We start from the raw sequence: 17,686 nt of genomic DNA, 5'->3' as shown, positions 1-17,686 counted from the left end.
ATCAAACAGTTTCAAAAACATCTGAATTCAATGAAATCTAAATTTAACAACAAACAACAACACAAGCTTTAAACAACCTCAGGTCAGTCAGATTATCACTAAACACCGTCTGAGAGCAAGTACAAAAATCTAAAACATAATTAACCAATAAAAAGTCTCCCTTCTCTTTTAAATGCTCAACTTAAAACACATTAAACAACTCATTGACATATACCATATAAATGAAATAGCATTATTTATCAATGATAAATAATAAATCAATTACTGTAATAATTGTGTACATAATCTGTATTGCTTTAAATCAGCAGTAAATATCATCTTTAATTAACTGCAATAACTGTTTGTTTGATTTCTAAATGTCAACGCGTTTAATTTGGGCTAAAAGTGAGAAAACCACTTCTTAAATCCTACATTTTCATGGTTTCACTTTAATCAGAGGGTAAGATGATAAGGAAGCCTAGCAGTAACAAAAAGGTAGGAAACGCTGACATTTCAAGTACATGAAACACTTTTTTCTCCTAATTTATGGAATTGTTTAATTTCCATTACATTTTATAGAAAACCCACCTTGCATTTTAAAAATATACCTCATATCCTATATTATACAGTATATAACATACCAATGACCATACACCAGATCTGCAACAATTAAAAAGATTTGTCACACTGTTTCAGTGAAAATAAACATTTAAAATTGGTTGATTTAATATGAAAAGTTTGTCAGCAGTATTTGACTTTACAAAGTACTAACTACATCTTTCATGTGTATATATCTTTGTGGGGATGAATCCAGGAAAGTGAATCAGATTTTAGTAGACTAGAGCGGTGGTTCAATCTTTTTTCATGTGTACCCGCTCTTCATATCACAAGTAGCCTCTCAGCAATTTCATATACTTTTTCATTTGTGGAACAGCAGGCTCTCTTAAATGTGTCTGGAACATTGGTTTCCTAAGGCTAAATCTACAAATCCAAAACAATGAATATAATTTAAAGTGGAATTTAGTTAAACTACAACTTTTATGCGATTACTTCAATAGTAAGTAAATATAGCCTCCTTTGTACAATGTACCTATTTTTTGTCAGAAGTGTGATAAAATAGCCTCTACAGCATAAGTTAATCCTGTTTTAATAAATCACAAGACAATACAGTATTTTATTGAGCAATACTACTGTTAGTTTGTGGTGAGTTTGTCCAAAAAAATAGCCTAAAAAAGAACAATGAACATTTCCCGATTATTTTCAAATGAATTGTTTAATATTTCCGAGTACCCCCTGCAATGTGCTCCTGTACCCCTAGGGGTACACGTACCCTTGTTTGGGAACCACTGGACTAGAGCTCCTGAGGTGGTGTGTTTGCCCTACAAGAGCTTTGTTAGAGAGGAAAAAAACTTACTATATAACGGTACATGTGTCTTTTCTGTTCGTCTCGGGGAAGACATCAGTCTATCACTGGGCCAACATTCATACCCAGCTATAATCCTCATTCCATTTATAGCCTCCACATACTGCTAATTATGACACATAATAAGAAAGTCTTTTTTTTTTTTTTTTTTTTTTTAAGAAAAAAGGTCTTATTTTATTATTTCATTTTATTATTGAATTCACTGTAATTACTATAGGCTAACGGATTTAGCCACAGATCTGTAATAAAGTGTCCATCAATAGGTTTTCAGAACATTCATTTTATTTTTGCTATTTACATTCCCCATGAATCCCTGGACAGTCGTGTGGTATCCCCTACTGTACAGAATAAAATGGACATAGACGTATTATTGAACTAACCTGTTCCAATGTCTTGCTGTTGAAAAGCTTTTTTTGTTCACAGGAGATTGTCTGAAAAGTTACTTGAAAATATATACTTTAGATTTTACTCAAAGTTGCATTTCGTGGCCAAGAAGTGGCATTGTTATAATGTAGAGGTAGGCAACTATTATGACAGCGGGCCACAAAAATGTGTTTGTTTGATCAGAGCACCACATGATCAACAGTTATGTCAGCATTTAGAATAATGAGTGATCTGAGCATTAATACAGGAAATAACAGAGTTTTTACAGTCATTTTGTGTGTTTTTCTGTCATTCTGTGTGTTTGTTGTTGTTTTGCTCATTGTGACGCATATTGTGCATTTCTGTAGTTCTTTTGTATATTTTTCCTGTAAAATATATGTTTTTTGGAGTCATATTGTGTGTTTGTGCTGCCATTTTGCATTTTTTTGGGTCATTTTTCTTGTTTGTTAATACTGTGGGTTTGCGGAGTCATTTTTCATGTTTTCCTTGTCTTTTTGTTTACTTTTGTTGTCATTTTCTGTAATTTTGTACATTTTCTTCAGTAATTTTGTGTATTACTGTTGTCGTTTGTTCATTTGTTTTGTTCTTTTACTGTATTTTCCTGCAATGTTGTAAGTCTTTTTGTTTTTTAATGTATTCTTGCTCTAGTTTGGTGTATTTTTCTGTCATTTTGTACATTTACTTAGAATGCGGGCCGCATGTGGCCCCGTGCCGCCAGTTTCCTATATCTGCTATAATGGCTTTATAGACATAACACTTACACTCTGATATAGAAGCATGTCTATCACAAACTCCTATTACATATTAGCATTAGTTTCTCTAATTATGGCTACCACTGAAGCACGTCCATAGACATTCATGTAAACCAAACAGTAACTCACCACAGTGAATAATACTGAAAACAGACACTGTTAAACTCAAATCAAGTGAAGTGTTCGCCTTCTAGTTTTCTGTCACCCTAAAGGTGGTGATAATTAGAAATGTAGATCAATATATCTGTTCCAGCAGAGGGGGCGGAGCCCCGTGATCACAACAGAGTTATCGTAGCCTGGTTTGTACTTTAAGCTTTTGTATGTTGTGGGATAATGTAAAACCTCAAGATGGAGGAGCAAAGTTAGTAGATGTCATGATGACCCACTTTAGGAGTTTCTGTGAGGAAACATCTGCTACATTTCTGTCGCAACTTCAAGCTCTTCTGCTTCAACCTGCTGAAGAACAAAAAGGCAACATTTAAACAACAATGAAATGTAAAAAAAAAAAAAGTGTACTTTGATTATATTTACAGTTACCTTTAATATCCTTTGGTAACCACAGAGCTGTAAATGACATCCTGGTTGCACTCAGCAGCACGCACGCTCTAGGGGCGTTTAGGGATGGAAGTTTAGAAGGTTTAAAAATGGTAAACAGACTTTAAATACAGGACAACTCCTCCTAGATTCTTCTTTTCATGCTCTTTAAACAACTCTCTGAGCTTTTTGGCATTTTCCTATTTGATAACAGCACAAGAGGCAAAATGAATTGTGCTTTAAACCAGTATAGAAGCAGTGTAAGCACAGAACAGACAGAGAAAATAAAGTATACAGCTGATAAAAAAAAAAAAAAAAAACAACTTCAATCAATATGATTCCAATTCTCACAGGGAAAAGCTGAAAAGTTGTCATAGTTGGTCAGTGTGGTTGTTCTATGTTTATCTTTGTATTGCCTTTACGCAGACAGGAAAAAGACACACAGTCACACATAGATACTAGCGTTGTTGCTATGGAACACGTGTTTCATGAAAAAGCCTTTGGCTGTGTTTGAAATGTCACACTAACGTACTATATACTATAAACTCAATGACTATATATTGTGTAATACACTATGAATAGGATGGTGAGCGTTCCCACTGAAGTATACACTTCCATGTTTCCCAAGATGCATTTCGAACCTATGACAACAAAAACCTTTATCACACTAAAGCTAAATATTCACCAACTTTGAAAGTTCTATAGACATTTTAAGCGAGAAAATGACAAAGTAGAATGTCAACATTTGATCATTTGATCCATAAAACTCGTTTATACACATTTTATTCCGACATTTCGCAGAATCCATATAGTTCGCCATTATTCTACTGATGAAACAAGAGTCCTATTTACAAAAACGTTAAAACTGGTGGAAGAAAGGAAGAGATGCTTTTGTTTTGAAAAGGGGATGTTTGATTTTTAGCTTGAAGCCAGTCCCTGTACCGTTTTACATTCCGGTCGCAATGCATCATGGGGCGGTTGAGTATGACTAGTGTGCCCACCGTGGTTCTTTGTGCAGTTACAATGTCTCCTGCAGTGGAAAAGACTCGCTCTGTGGAGACGCTTGTGCCTTGGATGGAGAGGAATCGACGGGCTACAGAGGAAAGTTGAGGATAGGCTCCCTCATGTTCCCTCCACTAAGTGAGAGGATCACCATTCAGGGGCAAAGGGGACTCCATCCTGAACATCTTCACCTCATCTTTAGCATTATTTCTTTGGCGGGCTGGGCCGTGTGCTGCCAACTAGTGAGCGGGAGTGTAAGCGCAGGACAAAAGTACGACGCTGCATTGAATATTTCTGCATTGACATTAAGCAAAGTCCTCTCGACCGAATTGCTTCCAGGAATCTCTTGAAAAAGAGATTAGTCTCAATGAGACATTCCTGGTTAAATAAAAAAAACAAAAAAAACAATAAGGATGCATTTTGAGTGAATACGAGAATCGCACAACATAATATCGCGATATATCGCCGAATTAATTTTTTTTCCACAGTTCTAATATATATATATATATATATATATATATATATGTATTATTTTTAAAATAAATTATTAACTGTGTCCTTTTTCCTCAAACAGCTTCTGTGGTTCAGGGTGTTTGAAGTAAATATGTATCAGTCAGAGTACGTCAATCATTTGTCAGACAACCTTTGCTCCCTTGAAAAAGTTCATGCTGATTATAGGGTTTTACCTTTGCAGAGGCTTTCCTTCTGTAGGTTACTACACTGTATTCAACCTCGTCATCTGCCTGCGGAGAAGGAGAGATAAATGCTGATCAATGACGTTATAAGAACAACACGTTAACAGATCATCAGCCATGTAGGGATTATAGAATACACTCAGAACACCCAACCTAAGCAACACCCATGTTGAAATCAGATTAAATGACACACCTGTGTTTCAGTTGCAATAGTTATAATTTTGTGCCTAACATTTGACAAGTTTATCATGTGTTTTGTTTTAAATAGTCTTTGTCACAGCAATCATAAGAACATCTGCTAATTAAAGGGGTTATAATAGTAGTGAGATGTCATATAAGCTAATGGTTAAAAAGTATCGTGTTAAAGAAAAACAACAGTGGACCACAAAATAGGATTTAATGTTGCTGACACCACAGTGTTTACTAAGCAGAATCACTGAGGTAACCCAGGGATGGGGTCATTTACATTTTTCAATTACAATTACATCTTCAATTATACATGTTCAATTACACCTCAATTATGATTACGATGACCGACATTTTTCCCCTGAAAGTCAACTTCAATCATGTTCTCAATTACTAAAGTTCAATTACATTTAATCACAATTTAATAAATAACCCCATGAAACGTAACCTTCCTCTTGTGTTAGCTTTCTGTTAGCATCTCTTATAATAACAGGTTGGTTTTGACCCATGTCTTAAATCAGCTGTAAAATACACTAAAAATATGATCTAGCCTCTAATTTGAGCCTTTCTTTTTTCTTTTTTATTTTGTTGATTATGTCATAATGGTAATTAACAATCAATCACGCAATTACAATTATAATTGATCCCAACCCTGATGCAACCTTTGATTTATCATTTTACAATAAACATTTTTTTTTTTTTCAACTTTTTAAATTCATTTTACAATCTGTCAAAGCCTAACTCTTTGATTCTATTTGTCCTCCCTGGAGTTTGCATTAATAATCAGCACAGTGGAGCTTAGGGCAACTCGTCCACACATGCCTGACAAGGAGTCACCGCAACAAAGTGAGTGAGGGAAGGACTCCAGGTAATTAGTCACAGCTGTGTTATTTATTCTCAGGAAGCTCCTTTCCCATCAAAAGGTGTTAGGCAGGGTTCTCACCAGGAATTTTTCACAGCATAGGGGGCGTGGCTTGCGAGTGCCGCCGGTGAGGAAAATTTTGAAATGTAGAACTCTTTGAAGGCCAAAATTAGTGAAGTAAAGTTAAAGTTGTTTTTTTTTTTTTTTAAATATTTGTTACTGCCTTACTTTTAGGGGTGTGCCATCTAACGGACTTCACCTTTCGATTCAATTAATCAACGATTATTTAAATATTAAGCAATTTTTTAAGCATTTGTTTTTCTTCTCCTCACTTTGTGGCTATTTCATACTTTTAAACAAGGTATACTGTATGTGTCAGTATCCATTCATTAAAGTAACCAAACAAATGTATCACTATTATCTTTATTTATATCAAATCACCAAATCCAACAGTATTTATGTCATAAAATAAATAAATACATGCATATAAAAATAACTAAAAATGTAGCTTGTTCAGCTAATTCAATCTGTATGGAATCACAGGAGTGCCTAAATTAAAAGGAAATAAATGTGTAAATATAAAGAGAATCAGTAATGAAAAAATATACAAATGTGGTCATATTCTTATTCCATTTTGTCATTCCATTTTCTGTATTGTCTTCGTTTTTTTGCATTTTGTCGTTGCCTTTTCTGTTTTGTGTTTGTCTTTTCCATTTACTTTTACCTGATGGCGCAAGGACTTTCTGTCCAGGGTGACTAGCCGATACTTGATCACACGATTCCTGCTTGCAGTGGCTATGTATACACCTTTTCGTGGTGACATCATGATCCGGGACATTTGCCTTAGCAACGCCCTCCGCCATTTTAAGAGGGGTATACATTTGCCTGACAACCGCTATTTACACTATTTACCGCAGACAACACAAAGTTTTTACTTAATGTCGTACAAATAATTCAGCACATTTGAGCCAAAGGCCAAGCACCGATATGAAGGGAAGTTACATCTGGTTGGTTTGGAATCATGTCCATACAAAGCACCTCAAGGTTCATGGAAAAACAACCCGACAACATGCCCAGATCTCCGATGGCCTGTTATTTACAAGTAGCTCATTAACAGCCCTGGCGTCAACACAATGGAGAAGATGAGGACTTACAAAAGCTTGGATGCATATATTTTCTTTAAGGTAGGCTTATGTATGTGTTTTTGTGTCTATATAGGCCTGTGTCATCGCAATAATTGACTCGTTACACGATGTGGCTATGCTAGGCTAGCGCTGCTAATAATATAATAATAACGATACAACCTAAATGAAAACATAAATGGGTATATGAAGCACATTTGTTTATTTAATATATTTACAGTTTGCAGTAAATATTTATCTAATATATTTACAGTTTGCACTGACGGCGCGCGTTGCTAAGTGAAGTGCTGACGTCACACAAAAAGGTGTATTAGCAGGCTTGGGGAGTAACATAATCAGTATACAAAAAACATGTAACTGTAATCCATGACAGTATATTAAAAAACATGTAATCAGATTACAGGTTGTTCTTTTAAATACAAACGGGGATTATTTCGGGGGATTACATTTTAAAAGCAAGCAGAATATGCATCAGTGCATCAACACACAGTGCGCGCACACGCATTGAGACACTTTACGGCAGTTCACCACAACAAATGAACACGTAAAACATGCTGTAACAATGTTGTGATGACGTGAACAGCGCGGTCACCGCATGCTTGTCTGGAAATGAGCGCGTTTCCAGGACTCACAGAACGTCTGGATTTAATACATCTGAGCGCTGAAGTTTTCTAAGCAGAGCTGAAGGAGCAGTAAGTGTGTTTTATTTTTCTGTGTCACGTCAACAATGTAGTACCGTGGGACACCTACACAACAACCTGAAGCACATCACGCATGCCGTTATATTTGTGCCACAACTCTGCTGTCAGTGCACGTCTGAACTTTATCACGACTGTAAATGGTCCGCGTTATAAAGATTATCTCTTGATTGGATTCAAATTAAACCAGCGCGTAAAAGAAACGTACACAGAGATGTGTGCATCTGAAGAACATGCTTGGATAATAAATAAATCAAGAAGCTGATTTTCATCAAGAACTTTAATGCACTTTGTGTTTTAATTAGAAAACATATTTAATGTGACTATCTTCCGACTGCTCAGTCAGTTATAAGCCTGTACATTATAATTTAATGTATGAGTGGGGTCAGGTTAAACATTTAATTATTTTATTTTATATTGTGCATTGTTGGATTGTCCGTGCTAAATATATATATAAATATTTTCATATTTTTAATTGATTTATTCTTTTAAGCATTCATATTAATTCATACAATTGCAATGTTTTAATTTTAGTGGTTAGTACACATTCAGAGCCAGAAATGCAATTGGGAACTAATAATTTGCATAATAATTTATTTCGGTGTTTCAGTTTTTCTCACTCTGTTAAACTAAAACATTTCCTTTAATGTAGTGTGACTGTAAAAGATGATTTTATGTTTGACTAAAATAATACAATGAGTAGGATACACGTATTCTATCCTCTTGTGTCTTGAAGTTTTCCAAAAGTAATTAGTTACATTACTTTAATAATACAGTGATACATAGAGTAAGTAACTGATTAAATGTTTTAACCCTGAACATAGCTAATACATAGCCACTGCAAGCAGGAATCAGGTGATCAGGTATCGACTAGTCACCCTGGACAGAATGACCCGCCCACAGCCCTTGCTGTGACATTGCTTTTACTTGACAGCTTGAGCCATCAATAAATCATTTTTAAATAAAAGGTGGATGGATAAAATAACACAATACATTTTTAATGACATTCACTGTGCTCTGCTGTGCAGTTACTCAGCGGTCGGTGTTTCTAGACGGGTCGGGTTGGGTGGGTGTCCGACATCACCACCAATCCCTTGCGCCAACTGTCGTGGTCCGGTCCATGTGTCGTTGAGCACTGAGAACAGTCTGTGCCGAGGGTGAGGGGGCTCCATCACCGCCGGAGAGCGAAGAGGGCTCAGCGAGGTAACCATGTCGATGGCCCCAGTAAGTGGCGAGTATAGAGCGGGGGCGGGGCCTTCACCGCCGGGCCCTTCCAGGCCACGATATGTTTAAGCCTCCACACACAGCGGAGTCCGGTTACATAAGCAGATTATGCATTGCACACAGGCAGCATCGGGGGCAGCTAAAGGGCTGCAGGGGTCCTTAGGTGAAGACGGTGCGGCTGATGAATGTGTTAAAACAACCCGTGCACACGTGGCAGTCCCTTTTGTGTGCAAAAATTATTACAATGGTACCGATTAAAAAAGAAACCCCCCCTGCGTTGCTGAAAACTGAACTCAGGGGGCGCTATTGCTCCGTAGGGGAGAAAAATTATAACGTCGGGGGCCCTACGCTCAACAGCGCTGCAGAGAACCCTGGTGTTAGGAGACCTCTTAAAAGAGTTAGATAAGGCCATCACGTTGTTTTGACAATCAGACGTACTTTCACTAAGTGATGTAATAATCTGACGACGTCACGTCTGCCGTGGTGAAAAAACTACGCATTTCTGAAAATGGACTCCGAAAAGCGAATTCATAACACTTTACCCTGTGACTCTAACCACTGATAAAATCTAAAATAAAACAAGTTTTGAATGTAAATGAAACTAAAAGAACGTCACACTGAGAAAGGTTGCTCATGCTCACATTTATGCAAGATTTAGGCCTACATAACATTGTAGGCATACACATGTACAACCGCAAAAAGTATTCCTAGCGGAATGAAGTGTGTTAAATAAAACACATAGTGGTTAAAAATGTCTCTGATCCCTGCTCTATTTTCAGTCAGTTATAATCTGATAATATGGCTTGCATATCATAAAATATGGGTTTTCAATTATTTAAAGTTGTTCAAGCAAATTATTGCATTGGCTTTTCAGTCTTTACGAGTTTCCGTGAACACTCAGATCAGCGGGTCTCTTTAAACGTTGTGGGCCGCAAGGAATTGTGGGTCAGCATTATGTGGTCTCCTTTGGTAAAGGATGCATCTGTATTTCCTAGGCTAAAGGAGGTTATAAAGGAAGCATTGAGCCTCCTTTCCTTAGCTTTTAGAGAATTGGAATGCTCCTTATCATGGGCGCCACTTAAACACTTGCGGGGGTTAAGGAAAAGTGGATAGGAAAGGAGATAGAAGGAACTATTTGGACGCACCCTAATTGTTACTGTGAGTAAAACTGGCAGTTAAAGCCATAAAATCTGTCTCTTTAGTGTGAACTCACCCTTGTTACAGGTTACTCAGAGAAACAGTTTTTACCTCTGTTGATGAGCTTCTTGTCTGTGCTAAAAGTAAAAGAGTGAATGAATGAAGTGAATATGAACATGACCAGACTAGAATCGCTGAACTGCTACCACTAATAATACTAATAAATAACTTACTGCTTCTTTTCACTTTGAAACAGATGACAATCATCACGCCTGCAGTGACGGCACATAGAACCACAGTAATGCTGAAAGTCAGAGAGTAGACGAGCACTCTACTGTGAAAGGAATGTCAAAATTAGGAATCAAAACATACATTTACTCAGATGTAACTGTATCCAGTAACTTTAGTGCATTCATAGTCTGCATTCTCTGTAAGGAGAGAAAATTGTACCACAGATACATGTTTAAACATGTGAGAGCATTGTTTTCAGTTGCTCTTCTCCCCAACTCTGGAACTCACTCCCTCCAGTCATCTTTAAATCAAAACTAAACCCCCATCTGTTCCAAGTTGCATACTGTGTAATTTCACAGATTCATTTTAATTTTGTGCTACTTTAGTTTTTTGGTTTTTAATTAATTTATTGTGTTAAAACTGATGGTGACGTAGGTTATTTCTTCTTTGTTGTTGTTTTTATAAAGGTCTTTGAGCTACATTGACTAGAATGAATTAACATTTGGGGTCTCCGTAGACCGTCGTGAGACAGGTTAGTTTTACCCTACTGATGATGTGTTGTTGCAATAGTAATTCTGCCCTGCCGTCCACGTGGCACATACGGAGTAATGGGCCCCATTCATATATTGGTATGTGTCAATGATTCGTTACCACCAACTGTTGCAATATTTGACTCACAAGTAAATGAGAAAACGACTTTCATGGAAATTGGCAAAAAAAGGGGGCCCCTAATTTAATTTAATTCAAATCTACGTTGAATTACCTTTGAAACGATATATCACCTGACTATGTCCCCATAAATTTGGAAATGACCAGAAATAGGGGGTGGGCCCTGGGCCCCAATTTAAAAAAAAGGGCTCCGAGCGTCTCATCACATTCAATCAGAGTATTCATACCAAACTGCATTACAATCTAATGAGAACTAACAGAGGAGTAGTCATTTGAAAAATTAAACCCCCGGGGTCCCCCCTGATGCCCCGTGACACGTACGGCCCCATTTACATATTGGTATGTGCCAATGATTTGGTACCACCAACTGTCGTAATATTTCACTTGCAAATAAATAAGAAATCAACTTTTGTTTTTTTCTTTTCTTTTGGGGCCCCTAATCGGCTCCGAGCGTTGATGCCCCTGAAGGTGTTTCTATTTTCTTTTCTTCAAATAATGACCATTTGAGTGCCCCATGCTGGCTATTCTACCACACACTATTGTTATACACACCTTGTAGCCTTCGGTGTGACATGCTGTCTAATTTAGAGCAATTATACAGATGTTGTAATCTTTAAAGGTTTGGATCTGGATTAGACTGATCCAATCCAACTTTGCTTTGAACAACTGGGATAAAATTAAGACGCATTACGTGATCCTGTACAGTTTAAAAAAAAAAAAAAATTTCAAAATCTTGATAGTTTTGATCCAGATTACATGTTTTGAACAACTGAGCCTAGGATATCATGTGGCATTAAACAGGATGGTTTCATCAGAGCGATGAACAGACAAACTGACACCAAACGGAGGGTGTGGGAGACAGTTTTAGGTCACAATTCTTCAAATGTTTGCCACAACCACAACTTAAGACTCACATAATGTCAGAAGAAGACACGCAATGTGGATTTCCTCTTCAAGCATTGTTTCCAACCAGAGACTACACTTTATGTATGTACGTTTCACGTAAAGGATAAATGCAGATGCTACTGACTTAGGCACTGCAGAGTCAGATGTTTCATCTGGAGAGATAGATGTTTCTCCTGCAGAGGCCGATGTTTCTCCTGCAGAGGCAGATGTTTCTGCTGCAGAGGCAGATGTGCTGAAGAAACTTTTAGCTGTAGGAAAAGGGCTGAGGAACTGTCTGACTTCTGCAAACACAAACATCTCAGACAAGTAAAACTTTGGTTAAATCCACCTCTGTGAGCCAGTTTGGTGTAATACTCACTGGTAGAAGGTTGTTGTATAATAATCAAATGCACTGGCATCTGCAGAGATCCTCTGGCACAGAAATACCAGCCTCTGCTCTCAGTCCGAACTCTTCCCATCGTCACAGTGAAAACACCAGGCACATTGTGATCTATGATCACATGGGTTCCATCCAGTGTCCCAAAAAGCCCAGTCACACAGAAGCCTCCCAGTCTGCACCACCGACTGTGACCAGCATTTCCATAGTAACACTTGATGGTTACATTATCCCCTGGAGATGCAGTCACTTCCTGATTGTCAACGTGCAGCAAAGGATGACCTTAAGGAAAACAAAGATTTAAGTCACTTAGGATTTCAATCTAATTTCTGGTCTCAGTGAATGAAGAAAACTTTAGTGCTTTAGCATTAGCATCAGGCTAGCTTTATCAACAACCGTTAACAAGCTTAGGTTATCAGTACAGCAGCCACAGCACACACATTAAGACCCACTGCTCTGGCCCAGTGCAACTAACCTGGCAAGAGCCAGATTGATGTGTAGCCCTCCCTCTAACTAGAGTTCTCCACATCAATCTGGGTCCGTGTCAGGCAAATCCTTTTGGAACCAGAGAGGGACATGTCAGAATGCTTGAAGCGCCTGTTCACCATAATTTGTTTTAGCCAATCACACGGCAGAGATGCTGCTATGGCTACAACAACAACAACAACGCTTCGATCGTGAAAACATACGTCTTTACAGTCTAAAAATGCACAAAGCACTTCTCGCTGTTGCTCTTTCAAAAAGGAAATTCTGAATTCTTCTAAAACTGAGTTTATAGCAGCTTCCACATGTTCATCCTCCTGCATCAATATCTTTCTGTTTTGATTCAGAGCTACGCTAATAACTCTGAATCGCAACTGCGCATGCGCCAGTTTTGCTTCGATACTTCTACTTTCGTCACACCCGGATATCCCACCCTTAACCACAACACTGCCTCATGATTGGTTCGAACCGGTTCGGTTTGCTTATGGAAGGTAAGGGCTGGAGCAGCACAAGATGAATTCTGGTGTTTGTGAACACCAGGAGAATTTATCTTGCAGGCAAGGTTACTGTGCAACTCCTCTGTAGAATATGCATGTCCTGTTTGGGAGAGATCATCCCATTCTAAGAAGCTAGACCCAACATTGAATAACACCTGCTGCTTATCACTGGCTGCTTGAAGCCCACCAATACAAGCAACCTGGACCTCCTCGATGGCATTGACTCTGATGACGTGAGTACCCATGGAACAACGGCTGAAGTATAGGAGAAGTTTTCTCAGCCATTTTCAGCCCCTACTAGAAATATCACAGGAAGGAAGAAACCAGACTCCAACTAAGGACAAAAAGGCTTGAGGACGGCACCTATGCTATAGATATGGGTATCCCTCCTTCTAAAGCCCTCCCTCTGGGCTCAGAAGCAACATGAATCGAGTGGAAGACACTCAACCGCCTGAGAAAAGGAATAGGGCGATCAAAAGTTGCCATGGCCAGATGGGGCTATGAAACTGGCCAAACCTGTGAATGTGGAGAAGAGGAGCACACAATGCAGCACTGCATTACCTGCCTCCCACTACCCAACCGGTGTAGCTCAAAGGAACTTGCAGTGCAATGAAATACAAAAGCCTGTGTTAAGAAACTGCCATTGGGTTACCGTGGCTCAGGTGGTAGAGGGGTCATCTTCTGATTAAGAGGTCGTGGGTTAGAGCCCAGTCTATACATTTCTATACACAACTAGTGCCTGGCATGGTAGGTCAGTTCTATTGGTGTGTGAATGGGTGAATGAGCTGATATTCTAAATTGTTTGAGACTACTTCAGTGTGGGGATAAAGCACTATACAAATCAAGTCCATTTACCATAAAACCAACCAGCTTCAAAGACACAAGAAGAATCAGCTGTAACAGCAGGAGTTGTATACAGTACTAAATACAGATGGTGGCTTTGATTATTGCCTGTCACTAGAAGGAAAAAAGCACTGTTCAAAAGAAAGAATCATATTCTCCCAGAGAATAAAGTTTTTCCAAAGAACAGGTTGAGGAACCACAACTTTCTGCAAGATTCTTTGACATTGATTGAAGTAGTTCTTACCTGAGGCGAGTGACAAATAAAATGAGTCCATTACATCGGGGTCCTTGATTATCTCTACAGCACACCAGTAAACACCTTTCCTGTTCAGGAGGTTTTTGTAGAAACGGATTCTCACTGTGAAGACATTTTGGCTCACGTCATCGTTGATCCTAAACCTCTCGGAGTTGACTTCATTTGTTTTTGCGACGTATGTACAGATGGGCCATTCTTCTCCTTCACACAGGTATTTCACATTGGTTTTGAACTTTGGATCGTAAAGACACGGGATCGAGATGAACGAGTTCGCCTTCACAGAGACTCGACTTATGGTAGTTATACTGGAGACACCTACAGAAAGACAACATTCACCTGGTTAAGTCTTCAGTGTTTAAAATAGAAGTCGGTTGTCTACAGTGTGACTAACCTGTGAGTCCAGAGAGCATGAGGAGAACGCTGAGGTGAACCAACATGTTTCGGAGCAGAGAAAGCAAGTTGACAAGGAGCCACCCACAGTCACAATGATTCTTATACTTCCTGTAATGCACTGATCACTTCAGGTTTCTTCCTTCTTCTCTGAGGAAGATGCAGGCTAACTCAGTGACAGACAGAGCATCATAACAGCAGCTCCTGTGGGGAGTTCCTGCACTAATGTGTCGTTATCAAAAGTTGTCCAAAGGCAGGACAACAGGAACAGCCTGACCTGTGTCCCTGGCTCATTGATACATTTGTGGATGGACAACGGCTCCATGTGGACTGATTTAAAATAAATAAGAATTATTTTTCTAAGACACATTAGACAGCACACAAATAGTGACACAAACACAGAAGCACCTGGTTTTTAGAGTTTGAGGCCCCAAACTATCTGTCTACAGGCTTTATTTCTGCTTTTAGGTTACCTTGCAGTGAAGGCATGTTTTAATAGAACTCAAACATTACACCCAACCCCGATAACATGATAGCCTCAGATCGGATCCAAAGCTTTGGAAGTGGTCCATAATTGTTCACGATGAAAAAAAAAGAGAAACACTCATTTTCATTTTAGCCCTGATGTTCTTGATTGGTCATTAAGGTGATAGAAAGGATTGTTGGTGGTAAGCTTGTATGGAGGAAATATTTTTTAGTTTCTCTGCATTCAGTATATATAAACAGGGAGGTTGTCAAATAAATAGGCTACAACTAAATGTGTTATATAAGTATGTAAAACATTTTTGTCCTATGTACCCCTTAAAGCTGCAGTATGTACTCTTTTTGGCGTCATTTCAGTAAAAAATCCATAATCGTCTCTGTGCAAATTGTAATCAAAGTGTTGTGAGTGGACACTGGACCTCTGGAGCTTCTCTCGACTTTATATTCACACTTAAAGCTTATAGTTTCTGAGAAATCTATGTTTATGATTCTTTTGAAATGCGAAAAAATACCTCGTCTTTTACTATGGTCTACTGCCGGTGGTCATTCAAATAGATTAATGTATGTAAGTCCCGCCTTCGTCCTATAGACCCCTATACAAATGGAAACGAGCACAGTGATCGCCCAGCCAATAGGCTTCGACTTCCTGTAGCGGACTTTGTCAATCAAAGTGAATGCGAAACTGTGCACGGAAAGGCTGCGCGTCACAACAGCAAACAAGTAAATATGATTTTGGCTCTTACCTGACCCATAGACCTATATCAATGCGACCCGATGCCACCTTGTTATGTTCCTCGATGCGCGTGTATAAAAATAGAGGCGTGGCTTCTGGTAGATTGGGAGAGGCCATGGGAAGAAGTGAGGCTGTTTTGGCCTGGACATCGAGACTTTTCTCAGAAACTCCGGTGTCATGTACTGTATGTGCATCGTACTGAGATTGTATATGTGCATACATGCGCGCACATGTGCACTACCAGAAAATGCATTTTTGCTAAAAAAAAAAATTAATTTTTGTTTTCAAAGTGAACGGACACATGTTTTATTTGTTTATTGGATTAGGTTGGGGTTATAATCTCAGCACTTGACACCGAATAGCAGCTTTAAGAAATCTAGCCAATCAGAGGTCTTTCTACAAAAAGAGTGCTCCATGAGCTGTTTTGGGCGTTACTATTGGCGGCTCTACTGAAGTCATAGTGCTCTCACGTACCAGCATAACGTTTACACGGGAAAGCAAGTGGAAAAAAGAAGACCGAAGTGGAGAAGCAACGTCTAAAGGCTCAAATGTTTTCGGGCAGAACAGACTCACAAAGGTCCCTCTGACTCGCGACCCGCTATCAGACTGCCCCACATACTGAGTCAGAGAGAGAGTGATAACAGAGGGAACAGATTGCTTGTAAAACTAAGAGAAACAAATCGAAGGTGGAGAGAACAGACACAATTAATTCACAGTCTGGGCGTGGAGTGTTTGCCTGCTCTGAAGCTGGGATCAGGAGGTGGAAGAGGAGCAGTGAGCCTCTTACTGTCCTCACAACAGTGAGTAATGCATGCTTTCATGTCTCTTAAACATCAGAAAACTCTCCAATAACACATGATAAAGTCCCTACATTTGTCACTAGTCTCTTTTGAGAAAAAAGTCACTCAGAGCTCCACAGTTATGCGCGTTCACGAGGATACTGGTAAGTTACAATAGATTTTGAAAGAAGGAGGGGAGAGCGTGGTTGTTTCTATACAAGTCTCATGATTGTACTTACTGCAGCTTTAATTCATGTTATACATCGTTTTTTTGTGTTAGCAGGTTCGTCTAAATGCTTTTCTGTGTTCGGTTTAACATTAACCACAGATTTAAACCTTATTCTCATCTATTTTTAATGTTTTGGCCATTTTAGATTTTAAACTTCACTTTTTGATGCATTTTAGAGTTGTGCCGCAAATTATCGATGGATGAGGAAAATTTCTGTGTATGTGTCACATTTCATCCTATAATGTTAAAAATTAAATTGACGAATGTTTCTGTGTACATGCTGAGATGTGTTCACGTACCACTGGTTGGGAACCATTGATGTAGAGAGCATCCATGTTTTAAATGATTCTTCTGCTTTTAAACACATTTAGCCTCAAGCTGTGGAGAAGGAAATGTATTCCTTGTGTCATTGTAATGCATTTATCTGTAAGATCAACAGAGATGTACAAACTATGTCGGCAGAAATCTATCTGCTTTAATACCAGTGAAACCAGCTACAGTGATTATGTAATGGTGTGATTTTTACTCATACATTGACAAGACCTTGTAGGAAGCAACAAGATGAGTGTAAAAAGTGTGTTTAATACCGAACACATTAAATAGCTTAATGAACACAGATGTGCACGAATTAGGTCTAAAGTTGTTTTAATCCCAGTCAAAGTTGTATTCAAGACCTTTCATTTTCTCTTTGTAAACAGCATCAAAGTGCTCCGTCTCTTCAGCAGTCAGCAGATTTTTCCAATCTCCGGCAATTCCTGAGATAAAAAATGATTGATTACATAAAGATTCTATT

The 17,686-nt window shown here is 38.6% G+C and overlaps 2 protein-coding genes across 5 annotated transcripts in view; both read right to left on the bottom strand.

The window, feature by feature from the left end:
• Nucleotides 1-3,151: 3,151 nt before the first annotated feature.
• On the bottom strand, nt 3,152-14,840 carry LOC114481868 (uncharacterized). Its single transcript, XM_028476925.1, has 9 exons — nt 14,671-14,840; nt 14,156-14,594; nt 13,368-13,435; nt 12,183-12,482; nt 11,949-12,105; nt 10,252-10,352; nt 10,130-10,155; nt 4,761-4,817; nt 3,152-3,272 (listed from the first exon to the last, which is right to left on the bottom strand). Exons 1-9 carry the CDS (start codon nt 14,714-14,716, stop codon nt 3,177-3,179), a joined length of 1,290 nt encoding a protein of 429 aa, XP_028332726.1. The 5' UTR covers nt 14,717-14,840; the 3' UTR covers nt 3,152-3,176.
• Nucleotides 14,751-17,686, bottom strand: part of sult2st2 (sulfotransferase family 2, cytosolic sulfotransferase 2) — a 15,160-nt gene continuing 12,224 nt past the window's right edge. For 2 of the 4 annotated variants that reach the window (XM_028476517.1, XM_028476518.1), the window contains exon 5: nt 17,522-17,648. In XM_028476517.1, the coding sequence (XP_028332318.1) occupies nt 17,539-17,648 (110 nt within the window). In that variant the 3' untranslated portion in view covers nt 17,522-17,538. Of the gene's footprint in view, nt 14,820-16,216; nt 17,272-17,521; nt 17,649-17,686 lie in introns of those variants that run through there. The other 2 variants (XR_003676253.1, XM_028476519.1) reach the window with 2 other exon arrangements.

The sequence above is a fragment of the Gouania willdenowi genome, chromosome 19 (genome assembly GCF_900634775.1).
Source record: "Gouania willdenowi chromosome 19, fGouWil2.1, whole genome shotgun sequence".
Lineage (NCBI taxonomy): Eukaryota > Metazoa > Chordata > Actinopteri > Blenniiformes > Gobiesocidae > Gouania > Gouania willdenowi.
This window is presented reverse-complemented; position numbering and strand designations above follow the sequence as displayed.

Excerpts from the sequence above, each read along its gene's own strand:
- LOC114481868 (XM_028476925.1), bottom strand. The coding sequence starts at position 14,716 with ATGTTGGTTCACCTCAGCGTTCTCCTCATGCTCTCTGGACTCACAG. Across the intron at positions 13,436-14,155 it reads ATGATTCTTTCTTTTGAACA|CCGTTGTTCCATGGGTACTC; the intron begins GTGCTTTTTTCC and ends CCTATACTTCAG. Across the intron at positions 12,483-13,367 it reads GGTCCAGGTTGCTTGTATTG|GTCATCCTTTGCTGCACGTT; the intron begins GTGGGCTTCAAG and ends GTTTTCCTTAAG.